The following is a 26,561-nucleotide window of genomic DNA, read 5'->3' as shown; positions in this document are numbered from 1 at the left end:
TAGGGTTAAGGGAGTAGGAGTATGTATAGGTGGTGGTACGTAGATATACGCGAGGCCTGTATAAGGGTGGAAAGTTAAGGGTCGACGGGAGTCAAAGGAGCCACATTTAATCAGCCCTTTTCATTCGAAATTCTAGACAGAATCATTTGAATGAAGTCTAATTTTGATTTGGGTTCGGGTCAGACCTGTTTCCCAAAATCTCCTTCTTTTATATATCTACCTCTTTCTTTTTTCTCTTTCATTTCTCCCTCTGTCATCCCCCTGAAACCACCCCTATAATATTTCTCTCTCGTTTTCTCACTCGTCGCAGTTCTACTTTCTGCTCGCTCATTTTCCTTCCCTACGACCCCCCACCTCAATTCCTCGGGGTACCTCAAACCACCCTTGACCCGCAGAAAAAATTTAGCAACCCTCGTCAGTCACGGGCTTCTCAGCCAACTTCGACTTGCGGTGATCAAGTTGTTTGTCACGAAAATCCAGTTGTTGCGTAATTCAAACTTCGGTGTTTTGCAAGGTAAATTAATTGTAAATCGCCTGTAGGTATGTGCAAGCATGTAAAATTTTCCATTTTTCGTAATAAATATTAACCTGCAGGTAAACCCTAATTATCGATTCTTCAATTAAAAACTTAAAATACACATATAAGATTCGCGAGTTTTGCAGAATTATCCTCAACTTACAGTTTCACTGATCCAGCATCTTCCTGCATCCAGCGTTTGTAAGAGCGATCGTTTTGAAATTGAAGCAGAAAAAAAGAATAAAACGAACAAATGTCCCACGTATGTGGAAATTAATTATCCACTAGTCACCGAGTCGGGGATTCCCCTTGGTTGACCCGGCATCACCTTTTCGCATTGACTAAAAAGCCTCATAACGCATATGCAGACAGAATTCGCTATGGTAAAGTTTATCAGGCTTTAAAGCAAAACCGGATATCACGTTGGTACCGACTTCCGGTTCAAATGTAAGCTTTATATATCCCCCGCGTAGGTTACGCCTTTTAATAACCGATCCGCTGTAAAAAGTCATCCGACCAATTGCACGAGCTCGTTAGAAACATTAACGACCACCCGCTATAAAAGTATTACAGTAAAAATAATATACCGTATAAGTGTGTAAATTCTGTTAAAAAATCATCAGCTCTCTCATTGCAGCTTCAATCACTGGACCACGATGTACCGACTTAATACTTGTACATTAGGCGTGGCGTACTACTACGTGTACTTGCTCGTATATTTCGCGAGACGTCAGTACTTTGTCCGAGCAAATAAATGGCTGTAGCGGAACGAAGCGCCGGAAGCTGGAAGCTCTGCAGGACCAGTGTAGCAATAAAGGACAGGGAGAAGTGTTGCCGAATGTAGTATATAGACCTACCGGTATTACCTATGCAACGTGTATATGTTATACGACATAACTCAGCTCACGGTATATACAGGTATACACGTAGCCATATCATACTTGACGGTGCTTCGAAATCTCAATTTCTATGGAATTAGCTGTGAAAATTTTCGAGACTAATTTGACTAAAGCGCCGAGGATATCTTGCCGATAGGCTTTCCTGTAATCTATAACCGCGGTCATGCTACAAATTTTCGACGACTAAGTTTTACCATTAATATCACACGGGTTGACAACTCTGATGACGTCAGGGAGACACATGGGATAACGATGTTATACAGTGGTCAGACTGTGTCTATTGGTAGTATTACGATACAAGTACCTATGTAAATGGTCACCGGAGGTTTCACGCATGTCGACAGTTGATGTCACTAAATATGTCACCCTTTATAATTGCAGATGAGGGCTCAGTGGATTTCCAAAGGGTAACCGATAAGCTTATTGGATTTACGTGATTGAATCTTCGAGGGAAAAAAATGAAATTTTTTTCTAAAAATCATTTTAAAAAACCATCAATATAAATAAAGAAACGAAAATCACTATTAGGCCGGACTGTCGTATAAATAATTTTCAATTAATCATCAATGAGCTTGTACATAACTACACGTATGATAGCCAATCGATCACGTCCATCAGAACTGAGTGACATGTTGGTACCACATGAGGTGCATATGCATAAACCATATAGGTACTTGCATAACACGTGCCTCGACAGTATATCGCTAATCATAACTTGATGTTCCAGCATGCATGGGCAACATAATCGTGCATAATAATTATGACGTCATCAATTAGACCGAACCCCTGACATTAATGCGACCCTGCACGACCACCATATTTCGCAAGGATATTCAAGGACCCAGAGAAATTCCGAACGAAGTCAGACAGTCGTACGATCTAAGGTAAAATTGGCCAATTTTTCAAAAATTCTTATAAAAATGTCATTAGGAAAAAATTGTTTACGCAGCGACGCTGCATATTCCTTGTGCATTATTCATGTTACTTTCTGTAAATATTAATATTTCCCATGGCGTGCATAACGATCGAGTGCACGCTGTACGTGCAACTAGATCGTGTAATAATGCAATATCACTCGCGGATAATTTTCCAGGCATCGAGCCACGTCGTATAGTCAATTGCACGGGAGTGTAATAAACTTGTAAATTTGTAGTTCACGGTGCGACATTCGGAAAAGTGGAATTGGAAGATTCAGAAGTTTCAGAAGTATTCCGACGGGTCGTAAGATGGGAATTATGAACGTGTTATAGTTGGGTAGTGGCACAGGACGGAGGCGATGGGACGTGGTTAATTTAATTTTCACTCCTTTTAATTATCTTTCGTTCGCCTTTGATTGCTTTGTATGCTCGTTGTGTTCGTTAAGTTCAGCGAGGAAGGGAACGGCTTAAAGTTTGTATTCACTGACGCGACTTTTAAGTTTATTTTTAAATTAAAAGGTCGCCTGCAGCTGGCGTCGGAGTGAATAACGTCAAAGCGAGTCTGGGACGAGTCTGGAAAGTTTTTTTATGGCAGTGGACAGTAGGGAAAGACGAGGAATAAAAGTATTTTTTTTTAACATTTTTATTTTTACTTTACCATTTCATGGAAATACGAATTTGATTTTGAATTCAATTTCTTATCATTAACCTCCAAAGATCTATGCTAGGCTAAGACTTTTTCATTGAAAACTAAGCCTGACAGCTATTAACGTCGGTCGCAGAATATCGATTATATTCGATGTAGTCGATCAGGATGATTGCTTGAGAGCCAATTTGTTAAGTTCAACGAGGTAGAAAATTTTGTGGAAACGCTCGAGTGTCCTAGACGGATTGGCATCCCAGGAATGGTCTTGTCAATTTGACCGCGTCGCGACGCCGCAGGCTTCACGATAATTCCGTATTTGTTAGCATGACAGGGTCGCGTACCTTTCATGTACTTTGATCCAATCGATCCGATCGCCGAATTCCTGTATATGCATGTGCGTAATGCGTATAGGACGTGAAATGAAATTTTCTAAATAAAAATATAATAAACATCGTTTGACTGTTAGGTAAATTTTCAATACTGACATTGCTGGGACCATATTTGTCTTCTAGATTAGATAAGCCTTGTGAGGCATCTTTGTTAATAGTCTTATCCATTGTAGGACTGTGTTCAGCGTGCGTGTCGTATCTGCGGGAGGATGATCACGCGGGTCACGGAAAGATAATCTAGGGAATGGTTTAAATAATTTTACAAGGGTCAAAGGATCCTTGAGGGTAAGAAACCCTCCGATACAGGATTATAACGAAAACCGATATAAAAGTTACGTGATGCATCTATCCTATCCCGAATAAGGCCTCTTTTCATAATCGCCGTTACACTTTATCGAAGTTTCGATTCTGGAAATGCGGTGCGACTACGAAATATTCGTTACACGTAGAAAATAAATGATTAATTCGTGAGATGACTGATTCAAAAATTCTTCTAATTAACTTTAAATCACTAGTCTAGTAAATTTTGAAAAAATTGCTGAATAATAAATTTCATTTTTCTAAAATAAATATGCACTACTAAACTGTGTTTTTATCAGAGCTATCTCTTACAGCACGCGAATCGCGGGCGTGGCTCTACTGAAGAAATAAGAGTGTGTAAAATGAATAAACGTAATAGTACAAATTTTCAAATAGTATATTACGAGCCTAGGCCAGAAAGTTGGATTTCTCGGTTTGAAGCAAGAAAAAAAAATTTTCAAATTTGGTACAATCAATAATAAAATTTTTCAATTTTTTTCCTACATCTACACTAGTGTCCTCTCCTATATATATCCTTAGCCTGTGTATGGTAAAGAGTAAAAAAAAATACAAAGAAAAAAAAAGGTAAATGGGGAGTATCCGAAAACAATCCATTGTACTCTGTCTGACCAGCAACATAAATATCTACTGGCGTGTCCAGTCCTGGCATGATAAACTGTGCCTCTTGTATTCGCGAACCTTTGCTAAGCTTTGCCAAATCTCACTAGAAGCTTCTACCAGACTAGTACGAACCAGTTCGATGAACGTTATATATATCAGCCACATACAAAGCCATTACAGCTACAAACTGAGCGTATAGACTAAGGAAGAGCAATCTGTAAGAGATATTGGCGTAAGAAACCTCGCGGTTTGCCACACGGATGGTTTTGCCAAATCCAATATGGTATTACTGCTACTTCCGCGCGGATACAATATGAAATGTTACGCATAGCTGAAATTTCAAATAAAATACGTTTTCGTCGAAAATTGAAGAGACGCGAAAGATAAAGGGAAGGATGAAAGATAATTCAGTATACGTTTCGCGGGAATAGCAAGAAAGTATAGTCTGAGTCGCAGAGAGACGTAATATCGTTCGAACAAAAAGACCCGTACGTGTGTATATACGTATATATATAAATTTTCCGGAAGGGATGATAAATCTTGATGGAATTTGTAATTTAATCCAGGACAGATGAAACGCCAGCATCCGGTACGCGATTCACGTCTCTCTGCTGACTGCACGGCCTATACGTAGCGTAGGAGTAATGGCAGACTGTATATCGACTGACGTGGCTTACTATAAATAATTCAAAACTAATATTATCCATACCGATTGACACATTACATACCGGGTGTTGAATAAGTAAGATGTAACGTGATCACTTTAACCCTTCGGTATTGCGTAACGAAGACGAAGGTACCGTTGTTTTACGTAACGCCCAACGACCCAGAAACCTAGATAGCAATGGTATCGGAATTTCCGGATATATACAAGGTGTTCGATTTAATCGTATGAGAAGAAGGGTGGAAGAGTCCAGCGAGACACTTTCATCCGTTGTACGTTCAGGAACCCATTGATCTATCGGTATTGTTTAAGGGTTGTTGAACGGGAGCTGTGGGATTTCTGGTCTTGCAGGTAGTACCGGGTGGGTACGAAATGAGAGAAAATAAATTTTACGCAGAATAGGGGCAAAATTTAAGAGGATGGGGTGACAAGGGAGGGTCTACTGGAAAACGAAGGTACCTAAACCCTCCTAGCTCTTCTTGACGGAATAAAAAAGACACCCCTGGCCGTCGTAATAAGCGAGGTCTGTAGACCCGTTAGGTATAGGATTTGCGCGCTATGACTTTTATTACAATGTTCCGAAAAATAGAGAAGACGGAAAGTGCGTCGGTAAAGAAGGTTTTTATCGTCGTTCCAACCACCGGAGTCTCGCCTCGAATCTTCTTTTTTTTTTTCTCACCCAGTACAGGCGATTCTCCCTCACTTTTCGTTACTTATATTAAAATAGGATTTTACTGTTGAGTTATGACGTTTCTGGTACACCGTGTATAGGGGGAACAAATTTTGAACCCCCCCCTCCCCCCAATCAATCAATGCTAATCACCCTTGATCGCTCCCACCCGATATACAAATGCTAACTGGGTGCCGTGAATATATTTCGATCTCGTAAAATCCTCCTCGTCATCCTGATCACGTCTCATCGAAGTCCTTAATTTGCCAATAAGGATTTTTTCCGATAAAAAATGCATTTCAGTCGGGTAAACGTCGATAATTCTTTTTTTTTTCAGCTGAAAACTAAATTTCATTTGGAATTGATTATCAATGTAACCATCAATCAACGATGTACTTAATAGACATTTGACTGCCGTTAATTAACACGGGCACCCTCGTTCGGACGATTTACTAGCGGCCACTTGCAATCCGTCAAATTCGTTGGCGCGGGTGTCAATTTTACTCTGCGATTTGTCGTCGATTATCCAATTGGGTATCAAGAACATTAAAAAGAAAAAAAAAAAAGGAAATAGACAATCGGTTTTAAGTTATTTAGAAAAATAACAATAATAGATGAATAAAATTACGTATCAACGGGACATTTATTTAATATCAATATGTATATAGGTATATTCGCCTAATGTGCCATGCATGACTATAGTATTAACCTAACGAAGTCTCGTTAAACGTATACCTGATTTTTATCAGGTACTTGCAATTAATTAAATAACGCTACAGTTAGTCGCTATGTATACATATAACAGAACACGCTGCCGGTTGGCACTAGGTAACGGGTAGGTGATGCCAGCACGATTAGCGGGTTGTTTCGCCTCGCGCAAATGTAAACGCGATAAATATCTTATCAACCAAATAAATTAGCTGGGTATAAACCCGAAGTTGCCGTTACCTAATCGCCAATTCGAAACTGGGTTGCAGCGATTAGCCGAAAAGTCGAAATTCTTAAACAGGAAATTTTGCCACTTCAACATAGTGAAGAGAGATAAGAATTAGAGAGAAAAAAATAAGAAACTAATTAAATGATACAAAAATTTATCCTCTTCTTATCACCCTCCTTTAAGAATTTTATACAATCTTTATACGCGTTTTGCTCGATACGGGAACTTGCAAAAATTCCTTATGTCAATTATTTGCAATATTTTTATCAATCGATACAATCGATTTTTACGCATCAAGTGAGATTGGAAATTAATTTTGCTTACGGTAAATGTTTTTTTTTACAATGGCTGGTTTATATATGTATAATATGTATACGTAATGCATGATGATTTTTCTTCAACGAAACGCTGCACTATACTATTTTCAAAGATGATACCAATTTGGCTGTAGGTTACAGTCATTGATTTTACTTAGGTCGATGGACACAGTTCCCGTGGGACAGTTCCTCTTCGAATGGCGCTAACTGACTAGTCCTATTTATCGACAGATTCCTAATAAGCCCTGGGGAAGACATTTGTATATATACAGATATATGAGGAAAATGTTGACCGTGTACAAAAATATTAACATACGGTGACTAAAAGTGCATTAAAGTGGATAACTAGGTTAAAGCAGGTAACAGAACTTTTGAAGGAAGTTAAGGAAGTCAGACTATGTCTGCCAACGGCAGAATAATTTGCTGCTAATTAATACTGTTAGGATACGTTATAAATGAAAATATACTACGAGTAACTGAATCACTGTTAACTGCCACTAACTTCAACATGGTTGATGGGTAGGTACGTATATATAAATTTAGACTGAAAGTGGTAGTTTATTTTTTTTCGTTACATACTAAATATTGAATTAAACTTTCATTTTACTAAAAATTTCACCTGACCCTGATTTTACTGCTGTGCAGATTTTCTGGTGATTTTCGCGAATAGCATTAGAAATCAGATGGATCGTTACGATTTTTGCTGAAATGGAAATACGCAAAATTTCTCATGTAAATCGGTTGTTCGGTAGACAAATTGTGATTTTCGAAAATTTATATACAGTGATACTATACTCTATTTTTTCAGAGCTCTAGTTGACATAAAAAAAAGCAAGCTAAAAAACAATGATTCGTGACAACATTTTTTTCAATACATTACGCGGTTACGTGATATTTCGCGAATCTAGTTCTTCGGTAAAATTGAAAGAAAAAAAAAAAGTATTTCTCAAAAGAGACAGTTACCGACGTAAGAAAACGAAAGAAATGAGAATAAAAATCCACCCTTGATAAAAGAAAGCAGCACAGAACACACATATGGAATACAGAATACACTGTGTATCCCTTTCGAAAAAATAAAAAAATAAAAAAAAAAAAATGCCCATCTCTCCCGCGTTTAGTTCAGCGATCTCGTTTATTCCACCATTTCGCAGGCTTTGCCAGTTTCGCACGGAGGATTCTGGCGTACGAGTGGATTTGCTACAGGGTGAGTACATAGCAAAAGGATAAGGCAACCAAACCAGACACAGAGGATGAGTGTATACCAGCTCTAGGAATGTGTGGATACTATAGCAAACGCATACGTGAGATAAAAAGAAGAAAAAAAAAATGACGTTCACATAGCTGCGAGAGCTAAGGGATAATATAGGTATGGTGTATTTTTATAATGCCACTTACCCATTCACAGTTCTCCCATGCTTCACCATACACCAGCAGTAACGGCTTAAACCAGTAAGGGTTGGCGAACTAAAATATTCCAGCCCGTTTGGTGATTTGCGAATACTTCGTAAAAGGTCCTACAGAGTCGAGGGACAAAAATTTTGGGAATTATTGAATTAAAAATAATTGAGGTTAAGTTCACTTTCCGGGACGGCTTGCGCAACGTGCTCCTTTTGCTTGTTCGATCTACCCGCACGGCCATTTCTCCTATTGGGCTCTTTAGCCGGCTTCCAAAATTTACCTTTCATCCCCTCGACCCTGCCAATATCACCCCACCTCTCCCACATCAACCACCCCACTCGTCATCCTTCCTATTACATAGGTAAATGCACTTCCGGTTGTGGATGTATCTTCTCAAGCTGCGTTACGGCCTAGGGTGATATACGGATGTCAGTATAGTATACCGGATGTTCGCTTTGGATACGCTGATCGCCGACCCATGCACAGTTTCGATTGGGTTCGAATCCCAGCTAAATTGTGCGATCGCCTATTGCGATGTATCGAACAATGAGTATTCTTATCAATCGATACTAATCGATTTCAGATAAATTTCGATCGGGTTCGAATCCCAGCTAAATTGTGCGATCGCCTATTGCGATGTATCGAACAATGAGTATTCTTATCAATCGATACTAATCGATTTCAGATAAATTTCGATCGGGTTCGAATCCCAGCTAAATTGTACGATCGCCTATTGCGATGTATCGAACAATGAGTATTCTTATCAATCGATATTAATTGATTTCAAATAAATTTTTTATTAATAATTTACGACTCCTGCGACCCGAAAGACATATATCTGTGTGTTTTCCATTACTGAACAATGTTACGAAAAGTCGATTTGATATATCGATATATATATATATTTTTTGGAATCTCGTTAGATCGTATATCAACCCATTTTATTTACACTTGTTTCGACGCCATTTTCCATTATAAAAGTCGATAATAGAAACGAATAGATTGCACACTCTGTATTCGCTTTATCTAACTGGCCGTCCTTACTGTACCGGGTGATGAATTATTCTCGCGAGAGAAATAAAGCCGTCTCTAAGGTAACGGATAGTATCGTAATAAAGGAGAGTATAGTCAAAACTCGAGAGTTTCCTACGTCTAGGTTAGATGATGCTGCACGATGCTTCGCGTACACGAGTGCAGGTGGAATAAAGTTCGTAACGGCAATTTTTAATGTGCTCCACATTTGCCCGTCTGGGAAAAGTGCACTCGACAAAAATGACCTATAATACATAATGGACGAGACTGCGAGTAATCGATATCCGTAAATTCGTCGGGTAGTCAGTAGCAGAACTCTTGAATATCTAGCATATATCTATATATATAGATATATAGCGCGTCCTATTAAATATATATATACAGTGATAAGTAAACCTTAATTCGCGAGCAGTTAGATAAGATTCAACCGTTAACAATGCACTTGTTAATCCTGAATATTCGCGCCTCCTCGAGATGCTTTATCGTAATTTCGTCGCTGACTGTACTCGCTCTAGATGCAATTACGATAAATGCATCTCGAAATTTTGAAATTTGTCAGACAGCATTACGGACAAAATACAGTATTGTCCTTCAGATACGTGATTGCATATTATTATTAAATTTTGTAGGATTCCAAAAAATACAATTTCTATCTTGCATATCCGTCCAGGCACAATTACTATGTAATACAGAAGAACCAGTAAAGGTATAAAAAGAAATTTTTATAGTTTTCCACACGAAGGATTATAGCTAAAATATTTAACGTTTTCATCCACCGTGCAGCATCTTCCTCGATTTTCTTCCCTCGTAAAGTCTTCGAGGATAAATCCCTTGGGAGATAAATCAAATAATTCAGCTGATTTTGTACCTACAAGCTCTATGTATACACGTGTGGTATATATATCTACTATCTATATATACATATATATATATATATATATTTCGATACGAGTATACTAGATATATTAAAAAAAACATGAAACCCATAATAATCGAATATGACGTCATTATAAAAATATTGATACCTAACCTAACCTCGAAGCAAGTTGAATATACATGGGGTTTACTCTTTAGATTAACATAAAGTATTCCTGAAATTATTCACGTGTTCAATAGTATAAATTTACAAGAATTTTGATAGGACGTTAAAACGGTGGAAATAATCTTGACGCGTATGGATTTTCCGTCAAAAATAATTAATCAAACTATCTTGATACAGTTATGCTTCTAAGAGTGATGGATAATGCTCTGGGTTATCGCTGAGACGGCGACTATAGCTGCGGAGAACCTATGCGAACCTGGCACCCGACTTAAAAATATTATGATTTTCAAAATGCGATTCGATTTTTGTACCTTTTTGTAAGACTTTGATTATCGTTTGTATCTCAAACATTCCGGAATTACGGGTGGAGGGCCAAAAAACACTAGCACCTGTTTGGTAGAAACGAAAATTAAAGTGGTACAAAGAGGTACAGGGGTAAAATCGAATCGCATTTTGAAAATAATATTTTTAAATCGGGTGCCAGGTTCAAATAGGTCTATGGAGGTGCGTAAACCCATTTATAAGATACTCAACGTTATCCAGAAGATCTTTGGGATCTTCCCGTCCTTCCTGGTCCTTTTTATTAAATTTTTGTAGACCTCTCTCACCATAACAAACTATACATATATTTACTTTTAGCTACCCACAACCGCAAACCTCATTCCCATTTCGCTGAGGTCGCCGTAATTTTGGTGTACGCGCGATATCCCAGGCTTCAGGTCAGAGGATTGCTCGTGCTGCACTACGGCATGGCGAGTTCAAAACTTAAACACGTGAATTTGTCCGGAAATCCCTTGAAAGCCGAGATTGTATGTAGCGGCTCAGAGGCTCTGGTAGTATGGACTAGACATAATGCCTGAATCAATTCTGAGCTATAGTAACCACAGATTTTCGAACGCTTCTGGTGTTTCCAGTATCTCGGAGTGGGATGCGTGCTTAATAAATATTTTTTTCACGTTTCCTGATCCCGTTCGAACGTATAAATTGGAAGAATAACATTTGGCGATTTCACGCGGTTGACGGGTGCGCGCGCACCGTGAGTGACGCTCGATCGGACAGAAGAGCGTTGGCGTATAACTGTCAAAAGCAGAGAGCCCTCTTCGTTCCGTCACAATCCTAAAAAACAAAAATTCCAAACGCTACATGCCTAGGAGAATTTACGACGTGGCAGTAACATTTCTTGTTCATATACACGAGGAATACAGTAGCAAGAAAAAGGTGAAGCGTCTAACGAGCAATTCACGTCGGATACACGATTTGGTTAGCCCCGTCGGTCAAGCAGAATCCGTCACAACCGACAGAGCGAAGCCCTAGCGATCGGAGAATTTAAATAAATAAATAAAGAACAACTCGCAATTCGTATCTAACAGTAAAAAAAAAGCAAGCCAATATTAATCCCAGGGAGCATAAAATCGAAAATCTAGTGACTAATATCTCTAAATTGTCAATATTCAGCGACAAAAAAATATACGAAAAAATTGACAGCAATAAACCGTACCTGCTTCAAGCGAATATTTTTCGGTATTCAGAATGCTCGCTGCAAAAAGGTCGACATTTATCTCTGAATATGAATACATGGCGGACATAGGATTTTCATAACAGTTACTAAACTGTCTCGCGGTACGTGGGGAATTTCTCCTGGTGTATGTTTTAACGTATACTAAAACGGTACTGCGAATCGTGTTTGGGAGTTTAGACCTGGTATTTATACCTAACTAAGTAACAGAGACCTACAGCATGGCAGTCAGTGTTACTAGGAGATAAAGGATACTATTAAGTGACAGGGCTATTTTGTTCCTGTCCACAGCAAGAAACAAAGGCCTCTGTCGTGTCTCGAGATAAAATGGAAATGTGTAGCAGACATTGGCCGGGCACTGTTGCTATTGTGTAGAACTCTGGCGGTTCATGAGTTATGCCAAAACGCCGGAAAAGAGCCTTGCTCATTTTTCAACCGAAGTCAAAGTGGCGCAAAAGGTAAAATTTTTTATTTTTCTTTACATCCTATCGATTCTCCGTTCTGGCCACAAGGTATATTAATTTTTTCCGACTATCGTATAACGTGTTTGAAATTGACCCGGGAAATTCAAAAGTGGACTGAACGTTAAAAGTGAAATATTTTCACATTACGATATTACGCATTTCCATTGGATGTACATTCCTTTAAATTTTGTTTTTATCTACCACACGTCGTCCCTTCTCTATTGACGTTTCTTTTATATTTTATTACTATTGCTTGTCAATGGGTCGATTCGAGGTTTTTTTTTGGTCCATTCGCAAAGGGAAATGTAAAATTGTAAAAATTGTACGACTGACATGTATCAGGAAATGTTAGATTTTATTTGAGATATTTCTTTTATTCAATACCAATTTACAAAATCCCTTTTCTGACAGTTCAGTGAAACTGGCGCATTCAATATTTTCATACAGAGAGAAATAGTAGAGAATACTTTGTTGTAGGCATCAATGGAATTAAAGATATAAAATATTAAATTTTCACGGTTATCACTGTACGTCCTATAAGTATCAAGTGTTTCAATTCCCAAATGCTTTTCGTGACGTTCACTGCAGGAATTATGTTATCAAGCCGGCGCGTAGTTATAATGCTCGATGCATATTTCATCTTGCGTAACAAATGACCACGACGTCGAGAGACCTTTAATTAAAATTCAGACGCCCGCTAATCAGGATAATAATAATTTTTAAGCGAACCGAGCCAACGCCATGTATTATCTACGCAAACAAAACAGAGTGACTGTTGCATTTACATATAGCGTAAAATTGTATACTCGTGATGTGTCGCTCGGGTGCGACAAAGCCTTTTTACCTTTTGCTTTTAGTTTCCACGCTCTTCTCTTTCCAATTATTCGCTTAACTTAATTACACCTTGAGCACGCGCACCGGACGAATGAAAATCATATTAGAACCCGAGGAACAATGCTTTTTTACGTGGAATATCTTCCAAGTATGTATTTACCTACGTATACATATCTAAACAGTACACCGCCCACATACCCACGTCTAGCAGCTCTCCAAAGAAGGAATTTAGTGCTGAGGCAATTAGAGACCTTTTTCACTTTTTCTCTCTACCTTTTTCTTCCATCTCTCCGCATTCAGAGACGTCTCCCAAAATGTACGAGTTCTAAGGGCGAGTGTTAACCAGTGACGTCATCAATACTCTACCGACTCCAGAAGAGTGTATATACCCAGTGTATTAGAATCAATAGAAAAAAAAATAAAAAAATACATATAAAAAAATAACGGCGTCGGTGGGTGGCTGAGTGGGGTGGTGGAAAATGATAAAGGGCATCCGAGAATCGCGATACCAGTTAAAACGGTTGAAATAGAAATTTGCATGCCGAACTTTGCGAATAAATTTAGCAATTTTTAACGCATACACCAATTTAATCCTGCAAACAGGCAGACAACACTCCCATTTCAACTCAATGCTGTGTTGCAGCTTACCCGAGTGTGACCGAACATTGCCGAAGACACATCGGAAAATTTTAGCCCGGCGCCCAATATTAGACACGTAGAAGCGTATAATCAACACCAAATTAATTCTGCAACCAGGCAGACAACACTCCCATTTCAACTCAATGCTGTGTTGCAGCTTACCCGAGTGTGACCGAACATTGCCGAAGACACATCGGAAAATTTTAGCCCGGCGCCCAATATTAGACACGTAGAAGCGTATAATCAACACCAAATTAATTCTGCAACCAGGCAGACAACACTCCCGTTTCAACTCAATGCTGTGTTGCAGCTTACCCGAGTGTGACCGAACATTGCCGAAGACACATCGGAAAATTTTAGCCCGGCGCCCAATATTAGACACGTAGAAGCGTATAATCAACACCAAATTAATTCTGCAACCAGGCAGACAACACTCCCGTTTCAACTCAATGCTGTGTTGCAGCTTACCCGAGTGTGACCGAACATTGCCGAAGACACATCGGAAAATTGTAGCTCGGTACCCAATATTAGACACTCAGGAACGTATAATCAGAAAGAATTATATAATAGCATCCTATTTTCTCAAGCCCTGCTGAATTCTTCAGGTCGTCCAATCGTAATTGACGTCTCGTGAAAACTAATTCCTCCGTTTCGCGGTAAAGTAATCCGTTTAGAGCTCAGAAGCGAAGGAAGTTTCCTGTGGGAGAGTATTATCTCGTACCGAAGCTCGTTATGAATGTCGAGAAAGCTTCTTCGAAGTTAACATGTACAGTATGATGGGAAAGTGCAGAGGAATGTCGAGCGCAATTCGTACACTGAATTTTATTAAGTTGCTCTGTATTAAAAATCCTCTGTAAAATTTAGGTACAGTGTACTCAAGGTACAGTGAGCTTCGATCTATTAGGTGTTTGAGAGCGGGGTAGATAGGCAAAGGAAATCGTCTGTCATTCTAGTCGAAGTTTCACTGTGACTGATCCCTTTAGTACAAGACCATATCAGAGTTAATTTGCTGCATACGTCTGGAAATTCCGTCACCGTGTTTCGCTATGACGAATGATCGTTGCCATTGTCGTTCAATGCGAATTAATGCGCTGTGCGGCGTCCACGTTAACGGCATGCAGTCAATTTGACAAATTGCGATAATTTTCAAAATTTGAAGATGACCAAATTTTTTTAAGCGTTTCTATAACGATGATACGACGCATGCGCAGAAGTCCTTTAGTAAGAAACATGAAGGACACGTATACGTAAGGCAGGCTGATCTCTCTTTGCTTCACTTTTCACTTAACGTAAATTAAACTTCTGTCACTGCTCTTTGTCAGTTTCGTACTGAAAAGTGGTCTGAACTAATACTGGGTCGTCGGTCGGGTGTCTCCGTCAGCTTCCGCCAGACAGGACCGTTACAAGATAGCCGCCTCGTCACAATAGATATAAAATTCTCGGAACGTAATTACAGTAGAATTTACTATTTTTGTTAATTTTTTAATCCGTTCATAAACGTGACTGTCGAAACAAAAAATTTTCATTTTTATAAGGTATAACTTGTTCTTTTTTCAAAAATTATGTATTTTCAGTGACAATCGACACGCAAATTGAACCTGTATAATAATCGAGATAGCCACTAGTCCCCGTGTATTTGTACGCAATGTAACGAGCTCATGACCCCAACGTTAATTGCATCGCTTCGAAATAAAGCCATCGAGCAAATAATAAATCTAGTTAAACGATTCCAGGACCCTGGACCAATTACTGGAATCTAGTACGTGCAGCATCCGGAAATATTAGCCTACGTGAAGATTAATTCTCTATTATTTAAATAATTATGAAACTCTATATGCAGTCTGCTACTATAGGGAAATAATAGTGTGTAAATCAGTATCTTCATGCGGCTTCCATACAATAGCTGTTTACTCTATTTATTATTTTAACGAGAAATCTAACGAGGCCCCACCGTTCGCCACATATTCAATCAGTCAACAAATTATTACGCGGGAATACATAATTAAATCTATTATCAAAGTTTTTCCCCCTATTTAAATAAAAATTCTTTCATACCCGTACCGGTTCTGAATTTGGCTAAGTTAAAAAAAAGCTTCCCGGGATAACGTAGTTTGTAAAGTCTCGATTGGCATCGGGTTAAAGGCGGCGGACGCAATTACGTAACTCGCTAACATTTCAAATCAAATCGAGTGTCGAGGTTAAACCGATTAGACCAGGTAAAACAAATAGGTCGAGAGGTTAGTATGTAATACGGTTATGAAGTTTATAACCTCAAAATTAAGATCGAGTAAGGTGAAGTGGATGTAATTAAAAGAGATTTAATTTTTAGGTCTTATTAGTCACTGATAACTGATATCAATAATTAAACTTGTTCATTTTTATATGTGCTTTTTTTTTCTTTTACACTATCGATTTTATCTGGATCTACAGTGACAAATGTTAGGCAGAAACTCTGGAGGCCAAGTTTTACGTGATATATGTTGAACTTACAACGAGAAACTTCACCTGCAACCCAAACTAAGGGGGTGAACCTTTAAGCTATGAAATTTGGACGGTCGTCATGGGAATTTCGTCATATTAAATTTTCATGGTAGATACTGTGGCTCACCTCCGGGAATGCTCTTTGATAGAGGTTGAAATTGACATAAACTAAATTCTAGGTAAAATTACTCAACCTGCTTCCCATTATTTATGCGATTTAGTCATTTAACGTTGTTAACACGTGTTTCATTTATTATTGGGTATGTTTAAGTGCTTTTTGGTGTATGGCTGTACCCACTTGATAGAAAAAAGATGAAGACGTCAAGGATCAATAAAACCACTGCTTGGAATTGATATCTGGGTGAAATTACTTTCGTTCAATAAAATAAGGATGCCGTGTTATTAACGGTTCAACGAAACGTGGGATAGTCGCCAGTTAGCCTGGGGAATTTTCCCTTGTTGATTTTAAAACACGTATTACACGATAATTAATGTTTAATATTTTACTTTTAAAGATTACCGAGTTTAATAAACGCCCGTCTATCTACCTATCGACCACTTTCTTTTATGCAATAGAAAATTAGTCATTTTTATGCATTTTTGTCTTATATCACCAGTCATACGTATAAATGCAGTGCTATATATATGTTTGCTGTAGGGTAGGTATGTATGTACGTATATATATATATATATATATATATATATATATAGGTATACTATACGGCCCTCTAGATGATACCGCAGTCGATCCAATTATCCAGACAAGTTGCAATTCCAGGCAGAGATGCATTCGTGGGGAATTGGTACAGTGGAGGATATGGGTGGATGAAAATTTATAGATAACTTGAGAAGTCCGTATGGTATATCTGATAAGTATAGACTCACGAGTATTGATATGTATAGATTGGAAGATATTAAGATAGAAAACATTAGCAAATTGTTTACGTAGCGAAAAATTAGAAATCCTCGGAATCAGTTTATACGAAGTCGTTATATTATCACGGATCAATAATTTTACTTGGACGCATAAACACGTGAAAGTTTTTCTCTTCGAAGTTACCTAGCATAGGTTATACGTAGTATGTATATATATATATTTCCCATGACACAAACAGTTGGTATTGACGTTGGTAACTTTGACTTCGCTTAACTTTTTATTTTTTTTCCTCGTTTTTTACTAATTTCGAATGTTACTTTTGTCTGAAAGTTTTGGTTTTTTAAATTTATTTTCAATCCCATTATTTTTTTAGGCAGGGGTTCGATTTTTCACTCGTTTCTTAAACTAAAGAATTTTTATTATTTATTTTTGACTCAAGAACCTTTCTTCGTTGTTTTATTGAAATTTGTTTGGAATTTTGAATTATTTTATTTGAATTTACGACAAGACAAAAGTCCATGTACCACGGGAATGGCAAAAGAGTTCTTCCTGGCATTATTGTCTCATCGTTCAATTCATTCGACGGATTCGCAAGTGACGATATCAGCCAACGTGCTTTGTCGTCGATGCAAGAAGTTACGCGGCGCCGAGGCCATATTGCTTTTCGATGTCGACGTGAAAGGAGTAATTTACCCTTTCGTACTTGTGTTCTCAAAACCGACAAAACCGTCCTAGTAATCGCGAGGCTTCCTCTTGTTTCCAACTTATGCTGTGGTTTGGGGGGTTAAAAAAATGTACATAAATTTCTTGACGTGGGTTGAGAATGTAGTGCAAAATACGTCATGGGTATTATGTGAGTTTTCGTGCAGGAAAAAAAAATAATGGAACAACAACGAGACTACAAATTTTTTTCAACTTCAATAACCAATATGAAATTTTTCGTATATCCTTACTGACTATTTGCTCCCTCGTTTCGTGAGCTCAGGATATTTTTTTCGAAAAATTACTTTTCTACTCCAGGTACTTCGAGAACTGGTTTTCTGCTTCAGGTTTAGTAAAGCCATGAGGACGTAAGGAAGGGTCAGTTATCGTTTCCGTAAGGGTTGACGGTATCGGACGGGAAACTAGTTTCCAGAAATGGCCATTTCGAAAGTGGAGCCATTCGTCCTTCGGCAGCCAAATGTGGTTCGTAAAGGAAAACCGATAGAGTGCCATTTTCCTATCGTAAAATAAAAAAGGGGAAGATGACGCATCGACGTAAAGTTGGTGCACCGCTGATTCGTACGTTTACTGTACATGCAAGTCATGGTACTGTATACTATATAGATCTAGCGTGTGTATATATCTATGTATAGTATATAACATATATACGTGAAAACCAGAGACAAGGCATCGCAAATGGCCGAGTATTGAAACAATGGCAGCACACGCTCTGGCTAACTTGTATATTGATAATGAACAGTACCACTTTCAATAGGTACGCAGATAATGCCTGATTACATGGAACGACCATTGTGTCTACAATCTACACATTGTTTTTCTATATATTAACATTGTTTTTCTATCCAGAAAGCTTTCTTGGTACAGTTTAATGTTTTCAAGGAAATTACATTTTTTATCGCCTTTTTTTGTTTTTCCATTTTTCGATCCTAGATATTGCAACTAGTCAAACATGAAAACCAAAGTCTGAGTCTTGCAGGTTGCCCCGTAAGGAATAGCACGTGGATCGAAGCTGAACTTGATAAGATTGGCAACGACACTGATTCTGATGAAAGTTTGCAATGAAGTTGGATAAGTCTCCTTCGTTTACCAAGCAACTTTATTCTCACGTAAAAAAAAAAAAATAAAATAAAATAACGAATTTGCTTTATTCGTATCGCAGTTGCCAGAGGAGTAAAAATGAAATGATAAAACATTGATATCCCGCGAGTCTTTATTTTTAGTAATACCGATATCGCATCTTGCAGCCATAGGTAGGTGGTGGCCTCTTGGTTAACCATATAAAAATAAGTAATATATCGTGCAGTCGATACCGAAGCCAACCTGGAAGTTCAGGCAGCAAATAAAAGCGGGACGAGGTAAAAGTCGACGAGAGGTAAAGCCTCGGGAAAAATCTTACACTGGTAACTATATAGAGTCTAGTAGAAGTTTTCTTATGGTGTTTATAGATCTAGTTTATATGCATTATGCATTGCGTAACGTATATACGCGGAAACGTAAAAGACTCTGCTTTGGTGTACCTCGTTCAAATTTTTTTTTCAAATTTTCTTTAACGTATCTACTTCCACTGGCATCATACGGGACGCGCGTTACGTACGGTGAAACGAATAAATATATTTCTACCAAATTCCTTCATTACGTAAGTCGCGAGAATCAACGGGCTGAAAAACATTATCAAGGGACCTAAATTCCATATTTCTCCATAATTACTCGGGTCTCGCGGTATCCTTGAGTATGCTCTTAATGACACTTCATGATTTTTCGTCATCGAATATCGATCATCGCACGATCTATAGATCGCACGAGAATCGCGGAGGCCTGGATAGAATGGCTGGGCGAAAGAAAAAGATCTGCCAGAAGGGGAGGGTTAACGTTGGCGGGTGATTCTATTTGGGGCAGGGGAAAGGGTGAACGGCGGATAACAATTGAGCTTCAGAAAATAATGATGGAACACCGCTGGCAATTAGTTCGGTTCAAGTGGATAGAAAGTCCCGAGTCTTATTAGTTCGGTGGTGCATTATTTAACGAAGTCAGCCAACCGATCAGTTAGTCACCCCTATATAGCGCCATATATTGGGCGCGGGGGGGATGAGGGGGTTGGTCTCCCTCTATTTATTCTTTCATGGATTCTAGAATTCACCAGTAGTGCAAACCCGACTAGTCAGACGAATATCTAATAAGTCAATCGTACTCGGTCGGTAAGTCAGTGAGCGCGGGAAATTCAAATTCAAAATTTTTTTTATATTAACCATGACGCCTCATCATCTATGTAACAATTTCAATGCCGTAAGAGCACACGAGTAAGGCGGTTGAATTTTTCCAAAATTTTAATCCCACGAAAATCAGTATACATCGATATGACTGGAGGCGCTTTTCGTTCGAGTAAAAATCCAAGAAAGTACGAGAGTAATTCAGGGAAGCTAGTGAAAGGGAGACGGAAGCATCCCTGCGACTGGTATGGACGACCCAAATGAAATGAAGCCCCGTCGATTTTCAATTTGCATGCTCCGATGTATTTTCCACGCATCTGCACACGGAATATGGAATGCGCCACTATACGCTTTCCCATGACGGTGAATAATTTATGATGCGATTCCTGACGTAGCGAAGCTTGCAAAAACCACTTAAGATCAAATAATTCAAATACGCCATTGGATATCGCGTACGGGAATGCACGATTACATTTGCTCAACCAGATACGTAATCTTGGTCCATATAAGCTCTCGTAGCGATATATCATAAATATATTCACCGAGTAAAATATATCCACAGAGCAGTATATCCGCACTGTACGTGTATAGACGTATATGAAGATTCTTGATACGCAATACGTAAAGCGGTGTCTAGCTGTAGTCATTAAATCGAAATACTCGAATAAACAGTATACTCAAATTATGAAATACGAGGCAACCCCTCGATTCGACCCTCCGCACTGAACAGCGACTACTAACCCCCTTCTACTATTTCTTCCTTGTCAGGCGCAACCCTCGCTTTGAAACTTTGAAAACTTTGCAGATTAGTCGTTCGACGAAACTAGCTCGAGTTTGAGTCACCGGTGATTTTAATCATGGATGGAGGAAACGATATTTATGCCCAACTTTTCCAACCCCCCCTCCCCTCTCCCCGCCCCCATGTTCCCTCCTTCAACTTAGCAGACGTGTAGTAATTTTTTTCTCCTCCAGTTGGCCATCTTCGTTTCCTACGATTCATCGGTGGTAATAACTATTTTGCTACCTCCTCGCTTCTCTCGCAATTTAACCGATGTTAATGCGCCAGCTATACGTATTCGCATGACAGTTTCGATGATATTGAACGTCGTACGTTACAACGATAGCATTTTAATGGGATTAAAAGCGACTACAGGGTTTACAGTCACGCTACGTTTCCTGTACGTACTAACCAGTAGTAATAGCGCGACATAGTCAGACCTTAATCTGCTCTAAAATCCCTGCGCAATCTATACCGTCACGGAGTAAATAATCTGCAATGCAGCTTCCATACCTCCTGTTAACAGACGTCGCGTAGTCACATCCCGTTACTAATCCTAGTGGAGATGAAAAAAAAAAAAAAAAAATTCCTATCCAAAACAAATACGTATATGGTGTCATATAACACATGTCATATATTACTATGGTGTTTCGTGGGAATTAATAGAAAAATATTTTTTTTTCTATACTTTTTAAAATAAAATATACATAGATCACGTAAATAGTATTGATTTATGATTCCTCTTTGTGTATACCTATATTCGAATTTCATGGTAATCGTGTAGCACGTTATGTAGACATACGCTCGAAAAGCAACACTGCAGTTTACTATTCGCTGTTAATCGACACAAGACATTGATCTACGTTCGTAATTGGTCACAGGCGGAAGTGATTACAGGATTACAATTAACGGCAGTCAGTCAATTAGGACGTGGAATTCGATAAGACAGGAACGCTACTCCGTATCGATATTGGCGATGGGATCGATACTTCTTATGCAATTTAGATAGAGGCTACGTGGACAATCTGCTCCAGCCAGAGAATCTTCGGGGGGTTAATAGGATGATGGGTTATCGTCTGTATATACTGTGTAATGTATATACGTGGGTGAAAAATTGTATATCGACGAAACGAACGTGCAACGTAAAAACTGCGAAGAATAAAAGTATCCGCGGGGTTTCCTATAATTTTTTAAAAGTCTTACATAGCCTTACGTCAATCTGCCGGGAAGATAAATTTCCCGATGATTTATTATACGGTAATGGCAGTAATTTATTTTCGCGTAACGTTTAATTACGTCATGTATTTCGAGTCATGCCCGGTTATCGAATTAGCCTGCTGCGATTTCACGTGAACTCGACCGAGTATGTACCGCGCCATTTTACGCGAATTCACCCCGTACAACGTTTCGCGAATTCCTGCAGATTATCCCGCGGTAGGAAGGATTTTTATTTTTTTCTTCGCATCCCCTTCGGATTTTTCTTTCCACCTTTACACATTGCCGGTAATCACCGTCGTTTAGGATTCAGCTCGATCCCCCTTTTGTACAAGTGCATTTCGCTGTAGGGTTTACCGGTTAAAAAATTTTTTGGACGCAAAATATATTTTTTGAAAAATGTAACCACGTCCGTTGGTCTCGTTTCCTTTCATTTTAACCCCATAAAATGATCGCCCCGTCATCCCCTAATTACCCGGGCGACGTACCAGACCTCAGTCACGCCTATGTTCGTACTTCCAAAACAAATCCCAAATCCTCGGAATTTTCAACTATCGATATATCGATACGTCATAAAAAAAATCGTTCCTAAAAATTTACATGAGCACGACACAAAACACTGGCAGTTTTTCTTGAAGCAACGTAACAACGTCCAAGGGGTGGCTAAGGGGGGTCGAAGGACGGGAGTTAAGGGTAGGTCTTAGCAGAATGAATTTTTTTAACTTCCAAGCGTTCCCCAAGAAGCGTCCCGACGCGCCAAACTTTTTTTGCCACGATTCAGGGATTTTCCCTGCTTCCCTCCTTCGCCATCCCTATTCACTCTACGGCGCCCTCCGTGCAATCCTACCAGTAGCAGTTGCCTTCCCGAACCGAAGCGGCACGATCAATCATAACCTCCGTGAAGTTCCCTCCGCATATCCGGTTCGGAATGCTGAGGTCAGTCACGCTGGCTTCTCGCGAATCAGACATTGTTATTTGCCACGTAATAAACCAGCTTGCCAGAAGTTCAATGGCTCTTTGACTTGTAGCCCCACCTATGCGCTGACTTAATGTATCAAGTGTGTATATATATACAATATGTATATATATATAAATATATATAGATATACCGATAGCTATACACTATACAACCCTCCTAACGTGGTATCTACGTATGAATGCGTTTTGTCGCATCATTGCGTACAGGCGTCCATTGTTCCCCGGATATCGATTGCTACCCGGGTAGCACTTCCGCCCGCTGGAGGGACTCGGGAACAACAATTCTCTGGCTGCTTTCCTTCCTTCCTGTTTCCTTCCTGTCCCTACCCATCCTTCCTATCGCCCTGGATATTGCGATCTGATAGTAATGGCATTATTTTCCGATGTTCATTGCGCCATTATCGTGCGGCAAGTTACCTTCACCCCTTCGGGGCTTGGTTGTTCCTGTTTCTTTTTTTCCCCTTTGTCTCTCCCTTTCTTTTTCTTCTTTAACGGGTTTACAACTTTTCCCGACAACCACGAGCGCTACGCAACGGTAAACTTTCTTATCTCGTGGCTCAACGGCCTGTTGATACAATATTCGAGCCACTCCCCCTTCTTGTGACTTCCTCAACCCTACCGTATCCAACCGCACGCTTCTTGCTTAAGGGATTCTTCGCCGGGGGCGGAATACGTCTTCGACACTTTTTTTTTCTCACTTCGAAAAATTTCGAACTTTATGGTCTCACCTTCCATTTTCACCCCCCCACCATCGCTTCCATCCCAATTTATTTCGGTGTGGGAGCCTCTTTTTTTTCTCTCTGTTTCACGAAGCTTTCGGAGAGTGGATAAGATAAGGGGGAACACAACGCTATACTTTGAGTAAGCTATACTTTCTGTTTACTCGACTCGTGAAAACTTTTCAGTCTTCGCTGGTCGTTAAAGCGTGAAATACTGTTAGGAATTCGAGATCTTCGAATTACTTGGCGCCTGAGTCAGGTGAAAGGTATTGGATGTGTTTTTTGGAATTTTTTTTTTTTACGATTTAGGGATCTCAAAGTTTTTCGATTGTAGGTACACTGTATTTTTTTGGGGAATTTATTTTTTAGTGTGGTCAAATATCGTTGGTGGGAATGACGTGCGATATGGGGATATCGATGTATTCGAGTTCGATGTGAAAAGTAATATTTTATCTTGAAATTTTTGTCAATTCTTCTCTGCTCTTTGAATTATACCTGCTGAAAGTTTCGTTAGATTCGAAGGGTTCGTGCGGTGAAAAGTCAAGCCTGCGGGCTGTTCTCCAACGACCGGTTCGCGTTTTGCCTTTGCGATAACTTATCGCGATAATTCCACGGAATTGCTTTAATTACGCGGACACTGACCGAAGAATTGAGAGAAAACTGGAAAGGAATATTTCCGGGTAAAATCACGCTGGTTCTCACAAGGATTTATCCATTATCCGTAACATAGTCACCGATACCCGGTAGAATCCCGAGGGAAGAAAAATTCCTTCGTTATCGTTACCTCGTCCCAGTCCAATATCAACGATCAGACTTACCTGAAACACAGAAAAAAATTCATACTTAGAATTCATAAAACACTCGATTTTATCACAAACGAAAATACACTATTGTTAGATTAATTTTATCCCAGTTCAACGACTATACACGTATACTAAGTATATACCGAGTAGTCCAGTTAAAAGCAATCATCATGCGTATTCCATTCGCGTAGACACTTTATGGTCGGACCACCCGGTATACGTCTGTCTTATCGGTATACCCTTATACCAGTCAGTTTCGCATCCAAGCGCGAGGATCTTATCCCTAAGGATTGGAGCGACGACATTCTTTTCACTTGGCGACAAGAGAAGGGACGACCAAAGAAAGAAAAAAGAGAAGAGAGGGATCTCTCTTTTCTTTTCTCTCTTGAAAGAAGAAAGGATACCCTATAGTCGTCGATACTCCTTGTCCTGCTTTTCGCAAGAATAACAGATAGCGGGTTGCAGCCTTTTCAATTTCTCTTGAAAAATGAGAACAAAAAAAAGAGAAGAGAGAAACGCACTGCACGACCTCCTAACCCTCCGTCCCCAGTCCGTCCAAACGTCCCACTCAGAACTCAGTGGGTTCTTTATAGATTAGAAGACATTCTCCACCACTCAGACTCACCAGCGACGTAGAAGCTCGGGCGTTACGGATGGAGACTTTTTTGTTGGCTGACACGACGAATCTGTTTATCCTTACTTCCTCTACCACTTGCAACCTTATTTTACTGGAGGCTCCATTTCAACTAGCTACCCTTGTGCCTGTCTTCATCCCCCTTGAGAGAGTCCCTGCGCACGCGATTCACCGTTTCATCCGGTTACCCGGTACAAGATCAAAGATGACGCGAAACGTAAATACACTTGGCGAAGCTTCGCGACACGCAGACGAACACTGGGAGTCTATTCGCACGGTTTAAACGTGAAGATACATTGTCGTCCACATGAAGATGCGCTCTTTGACTGCCTTCGCAGTGTATTACGCGATCCGACCGTAGTCTTAAGAAAAATTTAATAAGTATCTACTATTTTTTTTTAACAAGCCATTTTGAAAAATTTTTAGATAAGGGGACGCTCACTGGTGGTATTATAAATATACAGGGTGAACAAAAAAAATATAGATCCTGAGATTCAGGCGCCATGAATCTGTCTGGATGACAATGGACCGTTATTATTCATATTTTTGAAATAGAAGTCACGTGTGCACTCGCGATCAAATTTTCTTCGAAAATAACTACCCTTCCATCCATACGTTGTCTTTCTGGTATATGTGTATAGAGTAGCAAAGTACCCTTGGTCTAGGATAAAGGGTCTTCCCCCTATGGAATGGCAGCGTCCGCGGTAGGGGTAGGAATGTAATATTCGGTCAGACAGACAGAACGAAACGAGGCTTGTTAGGGGTTGGCCAAGACCTGGAGCATATTGCCTAGTCAGCCTAACCAGAACAGACGGTGCTTAATCAGAGCAAAGAGATAGACTAAAGGACGGAACGTTCCCTAAGGGCTGTCAGTGGTCCATAGGGATAAGGATTTTCAGGAGAAGCAACGTCTAGCGTGGAAACGCTCTTAGGCTCCTATATGTCATTCCCGTCGCTTTGATCGGAGCCAATTAGTCCGAGGGTGGTTAATTGGTCTGTCTTATACTACGTGGGCATAACTTTATAACTAATTAAAATTTATTTATGCACACGTACAATTTCTGCCTAACTTTGGCAGACTGTTGCACCCTGCAAGTCGCTTCTGGACATTACATCGTTATTAAATAGCTTGACCTGATTCCATAATATTACCTGTACGATGTAGTTTGGGACTTTTGACCCAGGTGGCAGCACGTGTCGCTCGTGTCTGACATATTAGTTTGACGTTAAATTTTCAGTGACAATTAAAACGCGTACCCTCGACCTTTTCTAAGGAGCTCCCGCAGTTCTCAAGTAGCGGCTGGATTGTTGGGTTGAATTTTAGGGGGATGGAGTGGCCAGGGG

General features: G+C 39.5%; 1 protein-coding gene across 4 annotated transcripts in view; it reads right to left on the bottom strand.

Annotated features, from left to right (window-relative positions):
- Window positions 1-26,561, bottom strand: part of LOC107264351 (neuroligin-4, Y-linked) — a 144,785-nt gene that overhangs the window by 46,597 nt on the left and 71,627 nt on the right. Inside the window, exon 1 of one of the 4 annotated variants that reach the window (XM_025081205.1) lies at window positions 8,273-8,376. The exons of the other annotated variants lie outside the window; for them this stretch is intronic. Within the exon in view, the coding sequence (XP_024936973.1) occupies window positions 8,273-8,276 (4 nt within the window). The 5' untranslated portion in view covers window positions 8,277-8,376. Of the gene's footprint in view, window positions 1-8,272; window positions 8,377-26,561 lie in introns of those variants that run through there. 4 annotated transcript variants of the gene reach the window in all.

Source organism: Cephus cinctus, unplaced genomic scaffold (assembly GCF_000341935.2).
Source record: "Cephus cinctus unplaced genomic scaffold, Ccin1 Ccin1_scaffold0168, whole genome shotgun sequence".
NCBI classification, from domain to species: domain Eukaryota; kingdom Metazoa; phylum Arthropoda; class Insecta; order Hymenoptera; family Cephidae; genus Cephus; species Cephus cinctus.
Note: the sequence above shows the minus strand (reverse complement) of the source record. Positions and strands in the feature narration are given on the sequence as shown.